We start from the raw sequence: 20,254 nt of genomic DNA on the forward strand, positions 1-20,254 counted from the left end.
TCCATATTTATTCTTTAAGTATCTAATAAATACGTGGAGAGGCTCAAATGATGGTGGCTTTCCTATTATATACAAAGTTGTCTTCATTGCTTAAGTCATTCATGACAAAAGAGATGAAGTATTGGCTAAAGAAGTAGCTATTCTTTTTCCTTCAATATCTTCTACAAATGTATCAATTTTTCTTTGGATTAGATCTTTTTTTTTTCTTTGTAAGTATTAAACTTGAAATAGACTCTCTTTAAGAGCTGAAATAAGTTCTATTCTTGCTTTCCAATAATCATTTGCTTTCAAAAATTCAAGTGAATATTCTTTATTTCATCTCCCATAGATTTAGAATATCTCATGCTCGAAGTATTGTAGTAAGAATTCAAAGGCATACCATTCATTGAAAGTGGGAGACCTTTGATGTTTTTTTTTCATCTACATTTGAAATTTGAGCTTCTAATCTAATAAAAAAATGCCCTCACCTTGTCTCAAAAACCAATTTTTTACTATGCTACAAGGATCATCTTCTATCTTGTAAAATATATCCACTTTGAAGATCCAAAGTCTCCTAGTAATATTCAATGCTAAAAAAAAACCTCGATAGTATCTACCATTTGCCCAAAGTCTTTGATATGATCACTATCTAAGTAATTTGGTAAATGGGATCAATAATATTGATTCTTAGTATATATATAATAATAATAATAATAATAAATATTTTAATAGCTATAATTATTTAAAGGCTAAAAGGACAATCTATACTTGTAAACACCACCAAGCTTTGCAATTTATCAATCATCACTTTCGGATCACCATAAATCTAACATATCTATAAATAGAAGAATCTTGCTATTCACCAATCTAATCTTATCCTTATAATATATCTATTAATATAAATTAGAAAAAATATAAAATAAGATAATTACAAAAAAAAATTTGAGACCAATATCTATAATTAAGAAAAGACATAAAAAAAAATCTAAAAATCTATATTAGATCCTCATTTCTAATAATATAGAAGTAAAAATCAAAAGTGAATCAAAGCAAGTAATACTCGCTTGTGGTTGGTGGTTACAAATTGTACAACTTGTTGATAATAAAAGATACATATAATAAAATAAAATTTAGAAAAGTGAAAGAAATTTAAAAAACTCACTTAAAAAGAAATTGAAATTTAATAAATGCAACTTCAATGCTTTCAATAATATCTATTCTAAAAATCAAGAATATTGATGAATTCTTTGGGCCTCTTTTATATAAAATTGACTAAAAAATGATCAAATTTGGACTCCATATGTACTTGGAGTGACCTTCTAAACTTTATACTTAAAAATTTTGAATAATATTTTTTAATGGTCTTATGATTGTACAATAAGCCTATGACCATGTAAGCTTAGCACCATGGTCTTGTGGCTGCTTATCCTTACAATTAAGGCCCCCTTAATTGCAAATATTTATAACCATGTAAGAGCTCGTGACTACAAATGTCTATCACTATGAGATCTTGTGACCATATAGCCTTATCACCATATGATACAGACTATCTTTGTTTATTGCCAAAAGTTTCCAACTACCATTGCAAGCCATTACATATCTTTCTTTCTTTCTTTCTTTTTTTGTTTTGTTTTTTTTTGTTTTTCTCACACAATTTTGTGTACGCAACTTATACACTATGCCTAATATAGTACTATACAAAAGATTATACTCTTCCAATTGAGTCTTTGTATCAAAATTAACAAGTTTAATATGCTACACCAGAACACTACATGATACCACTCAATGCACGATGCAACAAAAAATGATAACAAAAAATAATAGATTGTGTCTTTATGCACTAAAACTCCAAGCATTAAAACCTTGACTTTGTACCTAGACCACATCTTAGAACCTTGCAATCCTTGATAGCGCTACAACCTTATGTTCTCTTTGTGAGCTAAAATAAACGTCTACAAGTTAGAAGTTTATTCTAATTCAAAACAAATGGATTAAGTAGGTAAATTCTAGAAATTTTAGCTTTTCTTCAATCAAAATTAATTCACATGTAAAACTCCTTAAATCATCAAAGTGGTCAAGCAAATTTTCTATTACCATCTCACACTTATGATAATAAGACACAAGACAAATTCCATGCAATTAAAAATATATATATATATATAATTTTTATTTTATTTTATTTTATTTTTATCTTATATTAATTTTTATTTAATTAATTTTCATCCTAGAATACTATTTCATCTACTTGCTTTATCCATATTTAAAAATTCATCTTTCATTAAAACTTCATCCAAAATAATTCATCCAATTTAAAATCCTTAAAACCCTAATATAACTTCAACCAATCTCAGCCCTTCATCTGCTACCTGATATTCATTCAATTAAAATTATTAGTAGACCTAACTTCATCCACCTAACATCTCATCAGGGAATAGCAATTGGTTGAATAAAAATTTAAAGTGGTCACGGTTCCACCTCCACCAGAAGGTGATGATGAACTGATGTTGATGAATCACCTTCTAGAACTGGATTCCTTTGGTTTAAGTTAATGATTAATGTTGCTGACAAATTCAAGAGTATGAGGAAACACTTTAAAAGGAGTGTTACGAGTATTGGTTCTATTGATAGTTTAGCTCTCTCCTAAGCAGTTGGATGCGCTACAATTGATCCTTCTATTATCATCTGTAATTCCAATCTAATTAACAACCTGTGGCCCAGTACCCTGATCGACAACAATATAATTCTCAAACCATAGAGCCAACCAGCAATAATTTGTTCATCTAATTGCATGCACATTAATAGCTACGATTTTATTTTTCCTTTTCTATATGTTAAATTCACGCCTTCCTTCCCTGCTATATAGAACTCTCAACGAGTCCTTTCTACCATCAGCCTTCCGCAGACACGATCAAGGCTATTCACAATTATGTCAAGGCAACCGATGCCCTTGTAGTCCTTCCGTGTCTGGATCTCCTTCCTCACAACAATGTTGCAGTAGTAAAATCAGTATCCAAGTTTAGCATTTGGGCTCCGCAACGTCAATAATGGACAACTTGCTATAATTCACGACTTCCTGCAACAACTCTGGCACCCTCAGCCATAAACAAAGTGGATCACGTCAAAGGGGACAGTGCATATACCATAGAATCACCACCGTCAAGAGAATAAAAAACTGAGAGTGGGTAGAATGTTGTCGTAAAGTCCTGAATTCTAAGTAAATGGCAACGATATGAACTGATGTGGAAGAGGTAAAGGATGAGAAGAATTGCGACTGATAGCGAGATCAGCAGCCTGCAGCCAGGCAGTAGTGCATAGTCTACATTTGAAAATGATTATGATCGTCGACAACTGCAGCAACCCCCCTTTCACCTCGATTGCATTGTTCCTGTCTTGGCCAATAATCAACCATCTTTGCATCAATGGAACCTCTACCGCTGCACATATATCAATCCACAACTCGCCCTTCCATGCAGCGCTGAACCACCGCAACACTGCCGATGGTCACAGCAATAGATAAGCCTAACCGCAATCGATTCTTAATGGCGCGCTTTTGCCGACGCCGCTTCAGCAACAAAAAGGTACAACTTGATGCCGCACTTGAGCCACCGGTGATGTTGACGTAGAGTAAAAGAGAACAAAAAAAACGACTAGCGAATGGATGCAACTTGAGTCAGTGAGGGTCAGTGCAGCAATTAAAATAAGGTTGTCGACAGCAACTGCAATGCCACTATGAAGATGTCCACGCTGACTCCAACGGAATACCAAGTCAGAACCATAAAAACCAATACAGCATAGTTGCCAGCTACAACAAAGGCTGTTGCAAGGTCTCGGAGCTTAGAATCAACCACCGCCAAAGACAAGCAGTTCCTACAACTAGAGGAGTAGCAAGATAAAAACGAAATTTACACTCCCTTGCAAAGTCACAGAAATTGAGGACAATAACGTTGAATTGAAGTGGAAAAGACAACATAAACAAGAACCAACGGCACCACCGCAGACGGACCTCCAAAAACACCCAGACAAAGAAAATCAAGGAAAAAAAAAAAAAAAACTTCATTGCTCCACACTCCAATGTCAAATTGCTAGGCAACCATAGGAGCAATATTTTTCAGCATTGACACCCAACAACACCAACCCACAGAGTCCTCGCCTTAGCCACAACAGACATCAAAATTGCGGAGCTCTTGCTAAAAAATATGAGAGAGTAGCCACAAATTGCCGCAACCTGAACTTTCTGGGACACAAAAGAAAACCGATCACTATGATCACTTCCGTCGATGGCAACTAGAGCCATAACGAGCTAGGGAGAACTAGGGAGGGCACCGCCACTCCTTGAACGTTAACGATTCCGTTGTAGAACACCCGAATAGGAGCTCCACCTTGATCACCAAAAGAACTAGAATGATGCACCGAAGCACCTCCACCCCACCAAAACCCCGCAGCAGCATACGCACATCGATAAAAACTCAAAGGGCAAAATTCCATCTTGATCGGAGTCAGAATCAGTGTAAGAAAAAAAAAACAAAAAAACAAGAGAGATGGGATCCGGGGAGGCCATGACCCCTATAGACAAAGAGGTTGCCGCAGATCACAGGCAACCTCTTGCCCTCGTAATCTTTTCTATTTTTCCCTTTATTTTTCTTTTTCTTTTTTTTCTTCTGTTTTCTTATTTCTTTTTCTCTTTTTTTTTTCCTTCTCATCTTCTTTTTGATTTTCCTTACTTCTATTATATGTATATATATATATATATATATATATACTTATTCCTTGATTTGCTTCTAACTTATATTTCTTTTTATTAATTTTTCTATTATCATATATATATATATATATATATATATATATGTTTTAGAGACTATTAATAAATAGAGTTTTTTTTCTTTTGACACAAAAGCTACTTTTTTTAGTCCTTCATTTAATATTAGCTAACTTAAAAAGACATATTTATTGTAGAATTTTGTCTTATTAAACTCTATCCTAGGTTATATGTCCTCTATTAGCAATCTATTTTTTATTTTTTTCCCTTAAAATTCTACTACTAATTCACAAAATCTATGATTTTAAAGCACAATAAGTGCATTTTTTGTACTTAGTATCCAAGTAAGTCAATTTTGTGACTCACACTCCTATTTAGTGCCGCATTGCAACCCGCCCTAATATACTCCGTCCATCGATACAACCTATTATTTGCACTGCAAACTTGTCCCGCTTCTATACCACGGCATATTTCAGTATAGTACTACAATCCTAACAATATCCAATAGTACAATTGCACTCCAATATTTGTTGCAATACACTAGTACTTGGCCCAACTAGGTTCTAGTACCCAACACAGCAATACTCAAAACCTAAGAACAAAAATAAATCAAAATTATAAAATAGTTTTTTTTTTTTTTAAGTTATTATTATTGTTTTTTTAATATTTTTTTTTATCTATTTCAATCTAACTTGCTATACTATGAATTAAAAAAAAATGAAAGATTCTTATTATGTAAAAGATTAGAAATCTACACCAAATTAAATCAATCTATCTCTTATACTACAAAAAGAGAATCTAAGAATACAAGTATGAAAATAGAAAAAACTCTAAGCTTTACCAAAATAGCTAAATCACTATAGCCAAGAAAAACCTTACAACAAGTTCTCTTTCTTTGAAAAATCATTCATAAGACTTAATTTGATAAGAATGTCAAGTTAAGGATTTTTTTTCTATTTAAATATCCAAATTCTAGTTGACATTAACAAAGTCAACTAACAAAAAACAATCAATAGATGAAAAACCACTAAGCAAACTAAACTATATATATTTGAGAAAAATTTGGCACTTGATGCCATATCATATGATAGGAAGTATTGTGTTTATTTTTTACTTCTTACTAAAGATTGAAGCAACAACCTCAATGCAATTACAATTGTAGAAAATAATCTTGAACAAATTTGATGCAAATCCAACATCATCAATCACAAGCTATTAAGGACACAAATTAGAAGAAGATACATAAATTCGTGGAATCTATGTCAAAAGGAAAGTAACAAAATAGAAGAAAGTATATATATATTCAAGGAAGAACTAGAATGGCTATTACCAAAGACTAGAAAACATAAGACTCTTGAAACTAGACTAAAAGCAAGAAAAGAGTTGACAAAAGTGAGGAAGGCGTCACTCTTGCCTCTATATATACTACTTAACTATGAACTATGTGGCGACATGCTATAGGACCTCTAATATGCGTCTAACTTGTAAGATACATGTCTAATTTGCAAGGCAAGTTTCTTAGGTGTATGCCATATGTCCAACTTTTACCACAAGTGGTCAACATGTCGACACATAGCCTCATTGTTGGCTAAGTTTTCAACCTATCAATCACCTAAAAACATGTATAAAGGCAAAGCAACATCTATGAAGCTTCTAGGAAGCTTTTTACAAGATATTATCATATTTATTTACTTTGACTTATTTCTACCTATTCTTAATATCTAGATAATTATCAAGGTAAATATGTATGTTTGTGACATAAGCCTAGCAAAAACAACTCCCGATAGATCATATCAATATTATTTTTACCAAACAAAATTACTCAACATGATTTTAAAAAAAAAAGCTTTGAATCATTTCTTACACCATTCAATTTATTAAGTCATTGCAGTAGATGATCTATATTTCTATCAAAAAAGAAGGCTTTGGTAGAAGAAAAAGTATTAAAAGAAGTGCTTCCAATCTCTCTTACTAATATGACATCATTTCTGTAATGTCATTTATTCAAGTAGATGAATAGATCCAAGTAGTTTAGTAGTAATAAATAATATTGTCTAATCCTTTAGGGCATCATAATAAGAAATTCATATGTATTTAATGTTATTTAATAACTATCAATAAAGCATGAGTGTAAGATTGATTATTTGTAATATTATCCAAAGTTTGTACCAGTAGCATCATAGAAATTGTCGTTAGTAGAAGTTACATTGTTTATTATTTCAATGGTCAAGAATTGCATGATGACTATACTAGTTTGGATTAGAGAGGTGCTCTACTAAGGATGTTGTTAAATAAGCAGATTAAGTTAGGAATGCAAATGTTCAAGGATTCTAATATTTAGGCCTTGAATGAATTTGAAGAATTATGGTGATAGCACCTCTACCTAGTAGTGTACATGAAGAACAAATTTTGTCCAAGTATATGTGTTGGTAAGGTTTTGCGGCAAGGATTGATGTAAAGGTTTATACCATCATTTTGTAGATTATTAAGCTATTGCTTCACAATAATCTATATGATTTTTTTTTTTTTTTTTTTTTTTTTTTTTCTTTCTTTCTTGCCATCCAGTCAAGATTACATGCAATGGAGGGTATCTAAGTTTTTTGTATTACATTTGATATTTTGATATCAACTTTGAAAAGCAACAATGGTAGTTGATATTCATATTGTAGGTTATATAGAAGATTGTTTTTCTTATAACAAATTATTAATTTCTATGCTCTTGCACATAACCACCGTTGAGTCAAATGCTTTTGCATTCATTCATTGCATGATGGAATGCAACTCAATTTATAGTTTTAAAAGTTCTTCTATTTGCACATGCATTAAAAGTACTTGATGATAGTTAAGTTATAGTTTAGAAAGTTTTCCTATTTATACATGCCACTTTAAATAGGATATTTTCCTTAAATATCTTAAATAATCTATTTAGTGGTTGAAGTTGTGATTTATTTAGAAGATATAAATATGGTTGTTAAGAATCATAGAAAATGCTTGTTTTAAGAATGCTCAGCATAGCAATTTTTTTTGTAATGAAGAATTATTTTTAAAGAATTTGTTTTGAGGATTATATGGTATTTTTTTACTTTTCCATCAATTGATAAAGAAATTAGATTTAATCCTAATAGTATTTGGAAATATCAATGTTAAGTCACCACATAACTAACAAAGATCACTGAAGCAAGTACCATCTACTTGTAACTCTTAAAGAAATTAATTTCAGCATTGTTGTATATATTAACTCTTGCTTTAAATTAGGTTTCTTCTCAAAAATCATAGAGAAGATTAATAAAATCTTTGCCAATTTGATGAATTTCTATCATTGACAACCTCTTCTGTAGCCAAGTTACATGTATTTGATTTGCCAATTTTGGCAACATTTGCACCTAACAATGGTCCAACTATTTTAGTAATTTTGCAATTTGTATCAATAAGTTCTAATTTTTTTTCATATTGTTGAGATAGTAATGTAGTCAATCTTTGAAGCAAGTTAAATATAATTTTGGACTTGAGAGCTAACATATGAATTGAAAAAAGAAATATCCACCAACAATTGTCTAAACTGTAAGAAGGTTTCTTTATATTGAAATGATCTTATAGATGCACGATATTATTAGCCAACCAAATACAATACAAATCTATTAAAATCAGATAAATATCAAAAAAATTGGAACAAATCAAATGTATACTTAAGAACAAATTTTGCTAGCACGATAGATATATTATTATTTCTATTAATTTTGAGTTGAATTCACAATAAAACATATCTTTAAAAATTTATTGCACCATTAGATTAAATTAATGTAATCTACACCAAATACAAATAAACTTAGCCATGATATACTCTCCAAGTCAAGTAGCCAATCTATGAACCTTTTTGACAATGGAACAAGTACATTTGGTATTTGAAGAAAAATATTGTAAATAAATAAAAAATTATAAATATAATCATTGATTTTAAAGCAAGCACGTATATCTAAATGCAACTTACTATACAAGTTGGATGAATCAAGAGTAATTAAAAAACTAATGTCCTTATTGAGAGACTTAACAATGATCCAAAGACCATTTTCATATAAGTATAAATATAAGTATAAATTGCAAGAATTTGTTTTTTGTATCTAATATAAAAGCTGAGGTCACATTTATTACAAACAAGCTAAACTATTTGAGATGCCATAAAAAATAATATCCCCAAATTATTACAATAAAAAAAAAATAATAACTTTAAAAAGTGTTGATTTCAACAACATATTTGTTATTAGATATGAGATCAAAAAAATTGGCAAAAACTTTGAACTCAAGTTTAATTTTCTTAAACAAAATCAATGCCCAAGACATTATAATATCTTCAAAATTGTCATAATGGAATAAAAATTTACCAATAATATTATCATCAATTTTTTGTAACTAAATCTCAAAGCTCTACTACTACTCTTAAAATAATTTTCAATATAGCAAACAAATACCTTATTGACCTTCTTAAAGAATTCTTCTTTTTCATTGGCTATCATCAACTTTTGATATTTGTTTCACTTGACAAGATGTTGTTGCATGAAGTGTTGTAGAGAGCAATCTATTCAAAACTAGTCAAAGTACTTATAATGCTGGGCTGTTTTTTTTGCTTTATACCGACCTCTTCTTCTCAACCAAAAACCATAAAAAATTGACAAGCACACAATGTCACTTCACCATTGCTTTCATCTCATGTTTTCATGGTTATGTCAAACTTGACTTCATATTTTTTTTTGAAACTCCAATGTTGTCTTTAACTTCTTTGGCGGCATGCTAGAAGTTGCAAATAATTCAATCAATATAAAAATAAGAAAGACTTTACCTCAAATTAGCATGTTGGTGAGAAAGATACAAAGAGGCATGAAAAAATAATTAAATTAGGATTCTAAAAGAACTTCAAAATCATAAAACATCCTCTTTTATACAAAGTCCAAAATTTGTTTTGTTTTGTTTTGTTTTGTTTTTTTTTTTTTTTTTGGTACTTTATCCTTGAAAATCCCCTCAAAAACACTCTCTCTTGATCTTGCCTGTTAACTAGTCAACAAGATTCCCATAGATAGGATTACCACCTCCCTAATTTCTCTCTAATAGTTATAAGTATAAATTAGGCTTTACATAATATTTTTTGAAAAATGTGTTATAATATGTTTGTATGATTGAAGTCATATTGATTTATATAATTATGTTGAGGTATATCATATGAAATTTTAAAAAAAATAAGATGTTAGATATTAATAATTTATAAGAATTTATAAAAATACCTAAAAATAAATAAAATTATTAGGTAGATTTTTATTTTTATCACATGGATGCTTAATTTTTACAATATAGACACCTATTTGTGCCACACCAATAATACACTAGTTCTAAAAGTTTTTTTTAATAAGGTGGATATTAATGAGGTAAAAAAATATAAATAAAAAATAAAAAATAACAATCTACAAATTAAATATATCAAAAATACAAAAGATAAACAAAATAAATAAATAAAGAATCATTGTTGTATATCGTGAATTCTTACTTGAAAATGCACTTGGTATCTAGGTATAGAAGAAAAATAAAAAAATGCAATAAGATCCTACGAAGTCTAATAAAATATTAATTAAATTTTAAGTAATCTTTAACAATCTTAATCAAAATTTAATCAATTCAAAAGAAATTCAAAAGAAATTCAAAAGAAATTTAAAAGAAATAAAGATTTAAAATCCTAAATAAATCCTATAAAAACTTATAAATAAAGATAAATAAACTCTAATAATTCTAAACAAATCCTAAAAAATTTCTAAACAAATTCTAAATCAAACCTTAATGAAACACAAATGAAATCCTAATCAAATCCTTATAAAATCTTAAATCAAATCCTAATCAAATACTAATCAAATTTTAAATTTTAAATCAAATCTTAATGAAATTTTAACCAAATTCTAAACAACGTTAAATAACTCAATGAAAGTCCTAAGTAAATCTTAATTCCCTCCTAAAGTTATTTTAAAATCTAAATAAATATTAATTAAACTGTTGATCTTGACTAAAATTTCACTTACATTTCAATTCAAAAGAAATTAATAAGGACACAAAATTTGAGAAAAATCGAACTCACCAATTGAAAGAAAAACTCTCAAAACCTCTTGGATGTTGGCTGCCTTCCTTCTCCAATTTGAATGTTGATCTTCTATTAGCATTTTATCCTTGCTGAATTGTTAAATTTCTTCAAAAATTGGCTTGTGTACAGATTTCTAAATTTAAATTACTTTCACTTATTTGTGCTTGAATTGAATTGAGAGATGTTGCAAGATTGTAAAAATCCTTATTGATCCTAAATTTTAATTATCTAAGACCATAATCCACAAAAACTCTCATAACCATTAATCTAATAATTTGATTAATATTATATTTTTTAAAAATATTTAAGACAAAGATACTTATAAATTGACAAAATTTTACTTGTAAATATACTAAAATATTCACAAAATCCTCAAATTTGTAAATTACTACCTATTTCTCAATATCCAAATCAAGTGAATACATTTCTTACTTTAAAAAGCTTTTAAAACCTCAATATGCCTTCATATCATATGAAATAAACTCTCAAAAGTCTTCTAAAAAGTTTGCTCTCAAATCTTACTTTCTAATTTACTAATAAATCCTAAAGTCAGTGTAAGTGTGCAATTTTGTGTCTTGGGGTTTGATTTTGATCTTGGATCACAATTAGTTCTCTCTAAGTATCATTTCTTCATATTTTGAGGTGATTTTTGCTAAAACTTATTCTTAATTCTTTTCTAAAAATGCCTATATGAATTATTTATCTTATGCTCCTACAAAATGAATAGAAGTTTCTTCTTCAAGAAGGTAGCATTAGCATTTATCTACCTCTTTGTCTATTATCTATATTTCTAAGTTATATTGCCAATATATTTTCATTCAAGTTAAAATCTTTCTTTTTTTCTTTTATCATATAGTTGTGTTACCACATGAAAACATGTCTACAAAACAAAAAGAGAGTGTTAGCTAGGTAAATATTTTTCTTTCTTTATTTATTTTATTTAGCTTCTATATTGCTGATGTTTCTTTGTTGTAGATTGTTGTTATTTTTTTGTTGTGGTTCTTACATTTTTTACTTTATTAGTGTGCAATTTAAAGAAAAACTTATAGTAATAGTATATTGCTAATGTAGTATGGAAGGTGTCTATATAGTTAAATAGAGGTGCCTACACAATAAACAAAAGGGGTGTCTACTAAGTTATTTTCTAATAAAATTTAAAGATGTAAATATTTGATGAATGATTCTATTGTGAAATATTCTAGTAGTTTTAATAAAAAAATTCATTGATATTAAATACATTTGTCTTTATCATATAACTTATTTTATTTAAGTAAAATAATAATTTAATCGAATAAATAAATTATAATATTATTAAAAATCACTATATACTTTTGTGTAAGAAACTTATATTTATTATTATAATGCTTTATAAATAAATAAATAAAATGCAGAAAAAAATAACATAAGAACCTATCCAATATTATCAACTAAAACTTTGGTGATTGATATCAATATAAGCACATAATGTATAGAATATAAAATTATATTTATTATAAAAAATAAAAAAACATAAAAGGCTGCAATATTATTTTGTTAATAATTTATATTGTATTATAGCTATTATATATATATATATATTTATTTGTTTTTTAAAATTCAAATATTTTAGATTCTAAAAGTTTAAAAATAAATACTAGATTTGTTGATATTATAGAAATCTAAATTCTAAGATAAGATGAAATTATAACATATAATTTATAAAATATTTAAAGCACTTCTTAAAAATCAACTTTTTTGTTAAAAATATAAAAATAAAATAACTTAGTAACTATTAAGCAATAAAATCTTAATAACTTAAAAATAATAACTTATGTTAATTAATCCATTATCTTCTATGCATGCATTTTTTTTCTTTCTTTATTTATTTATTTGTCATTATATTCTTGTTTCATTCTTAATATCAAGTATCACTGAAGTATTCTTTGTAACATTCTTTAGATTTTTAGGTAAGTAATTTTGGAAAGAGAAATATTTAAAAATGCATAAATTATATAAAGTAATTTATAAAAATAAAAAAAAATATGAAAATTTTATTTTAATTAAAGCTAACTAATAAATAATAATAATAATAATAATAATAATACATCAAAAATTATAGAAAAATTTTAATTTAAAAAAAATATCTTGAATTAATTATTTTTAGAATACATTTTTGGTTTTTACCTTAACAAGGTATCATCAATTTGTAGAGGTTGTTATAAAAATTTCTAATAAGATTTTAGCACTTCATAAGATTTCTACAACTTTTTAATAATTTTAATGTAATTACATAGTTAAATTTGAAAAAAATAGAAGTAATTATAAAATAATAATTTTGCCAACACTTAATAAAAAATTGAGTATATTAGTTGTCTATAATTTGTAACTTTTGGGACATAAATAGTAGTATAAGACCAGGGTTTGAAGGCAAATTTTTGACATCTCTTATATCCATTTATATGGCTAGGTAGATCATAAATCTTCAATAAAATAAACATTTATCTTTAAATTTAATTTAATTTTCTTAAAATTGATAAATTATTTAAACTTAAACTTACATTTATATATATATATATATATATATATATATATATGCAAAAAATATAGTTTTTTTAACTCTTTAAAAAATAATACTTAATTTAACTATCTCTATAAAATTGAAAAAATATTAACAGTGTAAAATAATTTAATTTCTTTAGCAACAATATTAAGTTCAATAATCAAATTCTATATAAATAGTAAATATGAATTATTATCCACCTTCTTTAGCAATGATATAAAACTAATATTTCTATTTATATTTAATTTTATTAAAGGTGTAAGCTTTTTTAATTCCTAAATCAATTATAATAAATTTGATTATTTAGAAATAATATTGAGTTCAAATATTTAAAAATATATACAGAAGCCAAATATGTAAGATTGTTTAATTCCTTTAAAAATGAAGAAAAACTCAAACATCTATATATCTATAAATTTTTTTATAGATATATTATTTTTTAACTTGTTTAGCAAATTTGTCTATATATAAATAAGAACTTGAATATTTTTCTATATATAAATTGATCAAAGATGCATAATTCCTCAATCCTTAGATAAAGATATTAATCTAAATTATCTACCTAAATATAAATTTTTCAAAGATATAAGGTTGTCTAATATTTTTAGCAATAATGTCAAATTTGAACATTCTCACCTATGTAAATTTGTCAAAAATATAAAATTATCCAATATTTTTGGCAATAATGTTAAATTTTAATATTGTGTTATGTATATATATAGTTTTATCAAAGAATTAGTTTTTTTAATTCTCTAACTAATTATGTTAAATTTAAAGATCCACCTATGTTTAAATTTATTAAGGATTTGAAATTTCCTATTCCTTTTAGCAATGATGTTAATAATTTTTTATTATTATTGTGATATTAGTTCTTATTTTGAATATTCTTCTAAATTTACTTTGGTTGATAAAGTAAAATATATTATCTTTTTGGTAATATTTTTAAATTTGAATAACCTTATAAAATAAGTTTTAACAATACAATCATAGTTGAAAAATAATTTTAAAATATTTCTATAAATATACAAGTTTTTAATTTTAAAACATTTAGATTCTTAATTTTTTTTCAAAGATTTATTTTAGGTAATATATATAATGCTTTATCTATTATTTACTTTGGATAAATATTTTAATAAAGACATATTTTTCAAAAGCTATTTTAATTACTGAGATTATTTAATTATTAATATCAATATCTTTAGATTTCAAAACCATTATTAGACATATATTTTTAATGTTAAAACTCAATAATTTTAGAAAATAGAAATCATCAATATTTTCAGCCCCCACTTCTTTTGTTCCTAGCCTTCTTCATTCCAACCTCCTTGTGCCCCACTTATTCTCAAGTCTCATTTCACATTTTTTTTTCTTTTTTTTTTCTTTTTCTCTCTTTCTCTCTTGTATCTCCCCCTCCATTTTCAACTATATAAGCCTCAATCAAGAATTATAGCAAAATAAGGATAAGTTTCAAAACTCACTTTATATTGCCTTGTTGTTTCAAGTAATACTCCAAAAGCTTCTCTAGTTGAAAGTACTATAAAGACCCACAGATGTGATTGATACAATGAAACAGTGTTTTGATTGTAGCTCTATACATTTGTATTTTGTGAATAAATCTGCAAAGAATAATATTGCATATACATTGTATTTTGATTATTATAAAAGAAATTAGAACATAAATAGAATTAACACAGAAACAATAGGATAATTTGAAACAATATAAAGTTATAATATGTGACTAGACAATATAGATTCTTTCAATGAGTAAAGGCTTATTTGCTTTCTAGTGCTCTCAATAAGTCTATCAACTTCACCAATTCTATAAAATGATATTCTAAAAATAAAATTTAAAATTACACAAAATTAAATAAAATAAATAAAAAATCAAGAATATTATGAGATTCCATTGTATGTATAAAGAAAGGTCAATTCAAAATACATTGATTAAAGGTAATCATCTATTGTAATTTTAAGAAGCCAAATACTTAGATTGAATAAAAAGACTCATGGTGATCAATATATAAGATATTAAATAATAAAAATGTCAAAGATCAAGAACAACATGTTGCTTAGAATCATCACATTTATTTATTTATTTTTATTAATAATACTCAAAAACTATTGACTTTTAGAGTAACATCTTGGTAGTTGCTATTATGCTTAAAATCAAGATAAATTACAGATCTATTATTTTGAACCTTAATTTCTTCTTCACCTAGTTTGGAATTGAGAAAAGAAACAAAAGGCGTCACTTAATTTTTAAATGAAGTGTGAATTTTGCTCCAATTGGAATAGTGACAAATGTTAATAATAAAGTTGTGTAAAAGTTCAAAAGAATGTAAGTCAAATTATGTGTCTAAGAGACTTTTAGAGTATTTTGTCATAGGTTGAACAAGCATTTTTCTTTGCTATCATTTTTCTTATTCTGATTAAAATTGTCCACATTTAGATATACCACATAAAAAATTTAATAGGATTCTTTATGTTTCTGGAAATCAAACTTAATTTCATCCTCAATAGTGTTAATTGTTTTAATGTAGGGTTGGATTGTTGTAAACTTGAGATTGGAATACAAAGTTGTTTGAAGAATATTGCAGGTTTCATTGCTTTATCAAGGAATTTGATGCAGAAAAGACAATATTGCATTAATTAAAGAAGAAGAATATTGTTGAGAAGAACTTTCAACTAAGACTCATATAGTTGAAAATAGGAGGAATAAAAGGAGGTTGGGATGAAAGTTAGGAACATAGAAGAGAGACAAAGGAAGGTTGAGATAAGAGTTAAGAATAGGAGGAGCACGAGAGGTTGGAATAAAGAAGGCTAGGAACAGAGAGACTAAAGATGAAGGCCATGATTGTAATAATAGTTTCTTGAGATGATTCATTTTTTCTAATAATAGTTATATTAGAATAGATCCATTTAGTAAATGAATAGATCATTTTAATATTTTTATATTATTGATTCTTAAAAAATTAAATCAAATAATTGAAATATAAGTAATATTAACAAAAGATTCAAAAACTTGTTTAGAATTTTTTTGTTTAACAATGCCATAGCTATAAATAAATTACAAAAGAAGATTATAATTTATCTTTATATTATATAAATTTAATAATATATTAATATAAAAATAAAATATTTAAGTTTGAAAATAAAACAATTTTTTACAATTCTAAAGTATCAAGAAGAAACACAATTGTGGCTACAGATGCTAGTCTAAGCTAATTTCCTCATCAATGTTGGAAATAATGTGCTTCATATCAACACCTTAAGCAACCAAAAACTTTAGTAGTATCACTAACTTTGTCTTGTGTGGTTGTAATTATATTATTTATTATGGTCAATTAACATTTAAAGCATGCACTACATCAACAACTGTGTATGTATTTTAATTACACATGAGCTACAATGCTCCAACATTAGAAAGCTTTAAAGTAGAAAGATGCATGGAAAACAATTGTTTAGAAAAAGAGACATTGATCAATAAGGGCACCAATGATTAGAGATTGACAACTTATAAGTAATAGAACAATAATTTACTAGTAAATTGATAATAATTCACTTTAACAATAAAATATGCTCATGTTGTTCAACTTTCTCTTTAATTTGTCTTGAGCTAAAACTAGGAGAAATGACTTTGAAGGGTAACTTTGTGTGGAGCCCATGACATTTAGGCTCACCCTTAGTGCCTTCAACTAATATTCTCCTAAAATTATAGTCATCTTCTTCCTCCCCACTAATAAAGTCACATCTTATAATGAATTCCATGCTGAATCTCCCTCCCTCTCATCAATTATTCCTTCTTCCGTACATTTTTCTATCACCTATTCTCCTACTTTAATGCTCCCTATTGCTTCAGTTCAGAAAATCCATGGCCTTGATTACTTAGGTGATCGTGGGGAGTAGAAGCGCTTAACTTGCTCTTGCGCCAGATTCCAGAAATCCTCAGCTTGGTTTTGAGTACACGGGCACCGCATACTAGAGCCCTGGTGGCAACTTGGAGTCCCTGAATACCTCACCTTTGAGATGGGAAATCTGGAAAGTCACGTGAAAAGCTTTTTATCTTTCTGGTTATTTTAGTAACCGCATTATCTACATATGTTTCCCAGTGCAACTGATTAAGCTAATTGTTCTATCTGAAAATACTTCATTCGTTTGTAAACCCAGTGTCGAGTCACTCTGCAGCGTTCATTTCTGGTGATATCGATCCACCTCTGGCGGTGAAGCCGTTGCCGGATCCTCTCTCCGGGCCGAATCCCTAGGGCGACCATCTGTGGTCGGTTCATCTGCACCCTGCAGCATCTCTGCAGCATACAGGGCACTCAGTGATGTGACGTAATGGAGCGACTGCTTACTTGATCCTGCAAAAACTTAGAACAGCGAGAGGCTGCTCGCATAGAAGGGCACTACTAAAAATGGCTGCAGAAATTATCGTTACTGTTTCTTCCTAAGTGAGGAAAAGACTTGAGTTGTACTTGCTGAGCAGCCATGCATGGGAAAGATTGAACAAATGGTCCTCGCAAAGATGATGGGGGTTTGTAGATATTTGTTACTTCCAAGACAAATTGATCTGTAAGGTCAATAATATGAGGTTACACGTGACCACTCGGTTAGTGGCGCGATCTCGAAAAGATGGGGTGTTCAATTGGAGTTGTTTTACAGCAATAGAAACTAGCACTGATCTTAAGTGATCCGCTCGAAGCGTAGCAATTCAGAAATTAGTGTGCTTCAAAGCGGAGAGTTGATAAAGACACTTAGACAAGACATTACTACACAATTCGACAACTGAGTTAAATTAGGAGTCGGACAGTAGGGATATTTTTTGAACTAGAAAGAATAAACGTCTTGGAGTCTTGGCTGAACACACAGTGCAATGGAATGTACAGGACATAGAACGAAACAAGTGTTACGGTGGTGAAGAATTAGTAAAAATTGTGAACGGAGTTGTACAGTAGAGCCTCAGAGTATTCACTGCGTCTGCGGGGATTCTGGTAAGCCACCGACTCCTACCTTAAAGCTAGCAATTATACTCAACTATATACTCTGGTACTCCTTGCAACCCTTCCTCATGATTATCGCACGTTAATGAAATGATACAGAGGAACGAAAGTGGCATAAACGGCTACAGATACTATGAGAAGCTACGCTCAATAATCCTTTGATGCGGGCTTGTTTCCGGCCAGGTTCACTCTCAGTTCTCTTCCGTCGAATTCAGCACCGTCGAGGCTGTCAATGGCCGCGTCCACCTCAGAAACATCACTATACGTCACAAATCCAAACCCACGTGATCTTCCTGATTCCCTATCATATACAACCCTAGCGTCTACGACCTTTCCGTAGTCTGAAAAGAGCTCCTGAAGGGCACCGTTGTCGACACCCCAGGAAAGATTTCCAACGAAGACCTTGTTGGGGTCATCACGGGCTGCGGGCCTGGGAGCTCTCTCAGACCTTTGGTAACCCTCACCTCTCGGGAAGCTAGGCCTGTTCTGCTTCGACTGAGGAAAGCTGACCTTCAAGGGCCTTCCCCCGACATCATGCCCGTCGAGCCTTTCAATGACATTTTCAGCATCCTCCTGGGTAGCCATGGTCACAAACGCGAAACCCCGACTCCTTCCTGACTCTTGGTCATAGATAACTTCGACGAGTTCAACACTTCCGAACTCCTGGCAGATACCTGCAAGCTGCGCGCTATCACATTGCCAAGGCAAGTTCCCAATGTAGAGCTTGGTTCCAACCTGAGGTGCCGGAGTCGCAGCCTCCTCAACAGCAGCGGGAGCGTCAGCAACATCAGTCGCAACATCGGCCGAGCCACCCTCAGCGTAAGAATTAACAATGACGACATTCCTCCTAACCGCAGAGAATCCAGAGAAAGAGCACGAAATGGAAGCACGGGTCCTGTTCTCTCCCAAGCTCACGACAGACCCATTCCGACTCGAACTCGTCTCAGACCGAGCCGAAACAACGGCGAGCCGCGCGCTGGCCACAGCCACGCTCATCCTTGCGGTCGCCATTGATTCGAACTCGAAGTAACAAAGCAGGAATAGTAAGAGAAGACGGAAGAGAAACCCTAAATCCTGTGATAGATCACAGGAGTGAGTGTAGCAACAATGGTTATGTAGAAGATAAGAGAGTGAAGGAAGACAGAGGGGGAGGAGGAGGATAAGGGGGGCGCGGGAGATGCGAGACGGGTGAGCCAACTCGCCCGGCCTATCTTCCCCACCCCTTTCCCCTTCACCCTTCATCCCCACCCTTGCTTCTGAATCTCTGCATCCACGGCTGCTTTTGTCCGACGTGGCAGGCGTATATTCAGAGGAGTGCTGAGGGGGTTTCCATGCTGTAACTGTCGTGCCTACTTTGGGTTCTCTTTTTGCCCCAATCAAAGTGTAGGTACCAAGCTTGTCCTTGGTAATGGATGAGCAGATACTTTGATTGTCTTGGTGCATTCAAATGTTTTAATAAATTTGTAATTGTGTCCAGTTATTCATAATTGATTTTGTGTTAATTGTTTTAGAACCCCAAATCCTATACCATGCACTCCTCTTATCAATATTTTAGAGACTCCCAACAATTGGTTACCCAATAATGAAATGTTTACAAAATTTGAGACGACTATCCAACATCCATGTTTGTAAAGACACATGTATGACAAATGGATGAAGTAAAAAGATTGTTTTGCACAATTGTATGTTCTTTTGGAAAAATTTACATGCATTTGTAAGATTTACTTAGACAATGTTCATGCATGTTTATTAACTAAGAAACAAACTCTTGATATTGATAATAAGATATCTTAAAGTTATGATGTCTTAGACAATGTTCATACATATTTATTAACTAAGAAACAAACTCTTGATATTGATAATAA

General features: G+C 29.7%; 1 protein-coding gene across 1 annotated transcript; it reads right to left on the reverse strand.

Annotated features, from left to right (window-relative positions):
• Positions 1–18,318: 18,318 nt before the first annotated feature.
• On the reverse strand, positions 18,319–19,521 carry LOC112289952 (31 kDa ribonucleoprotein, chloroplastic-like). The gene has a single exon (NM_001378242.1). It carries the CDS (start codon positions 19,398–19,400, stop codon positions 18,537–18,539), a length of 864 nt encoding a protein of 287 aa, NP_001365171.1. The 5' UTR covers positions 19,401–19,521; the 3' UTR covers positions 18,319–18,536.
• Positions 19,522–20,254: the final 733 nt, after the last annotated feature.

The sequence above is a fragment of the Physcomitrium patens genome, chromosome 12 (assembly GCF_059467195.1).
Source record: "Physcomitrium patens ecotype Gransden chromosome 12, ASM5946719v1, whole genome shotgun sequence".
In the NCBI taxonomy this organism is placed as follows: domain Eukaryota; kingdom Viridiplantae; phylum Streptophyta; class Bryopsida; order Funariales; family Funariaceae; genus Physcomitrium; species Physcomitrium patens.

Excerpts from the sequence above, each read along its gene's own strand:
- LOC112289952 (NM_001378242.1), bottom strand. The coding sequence starts at position 19,400 with ATGGCGACCGCAAGGATGAGCGTGGCTGTGGCCAGCGCGCGGCTCGCC.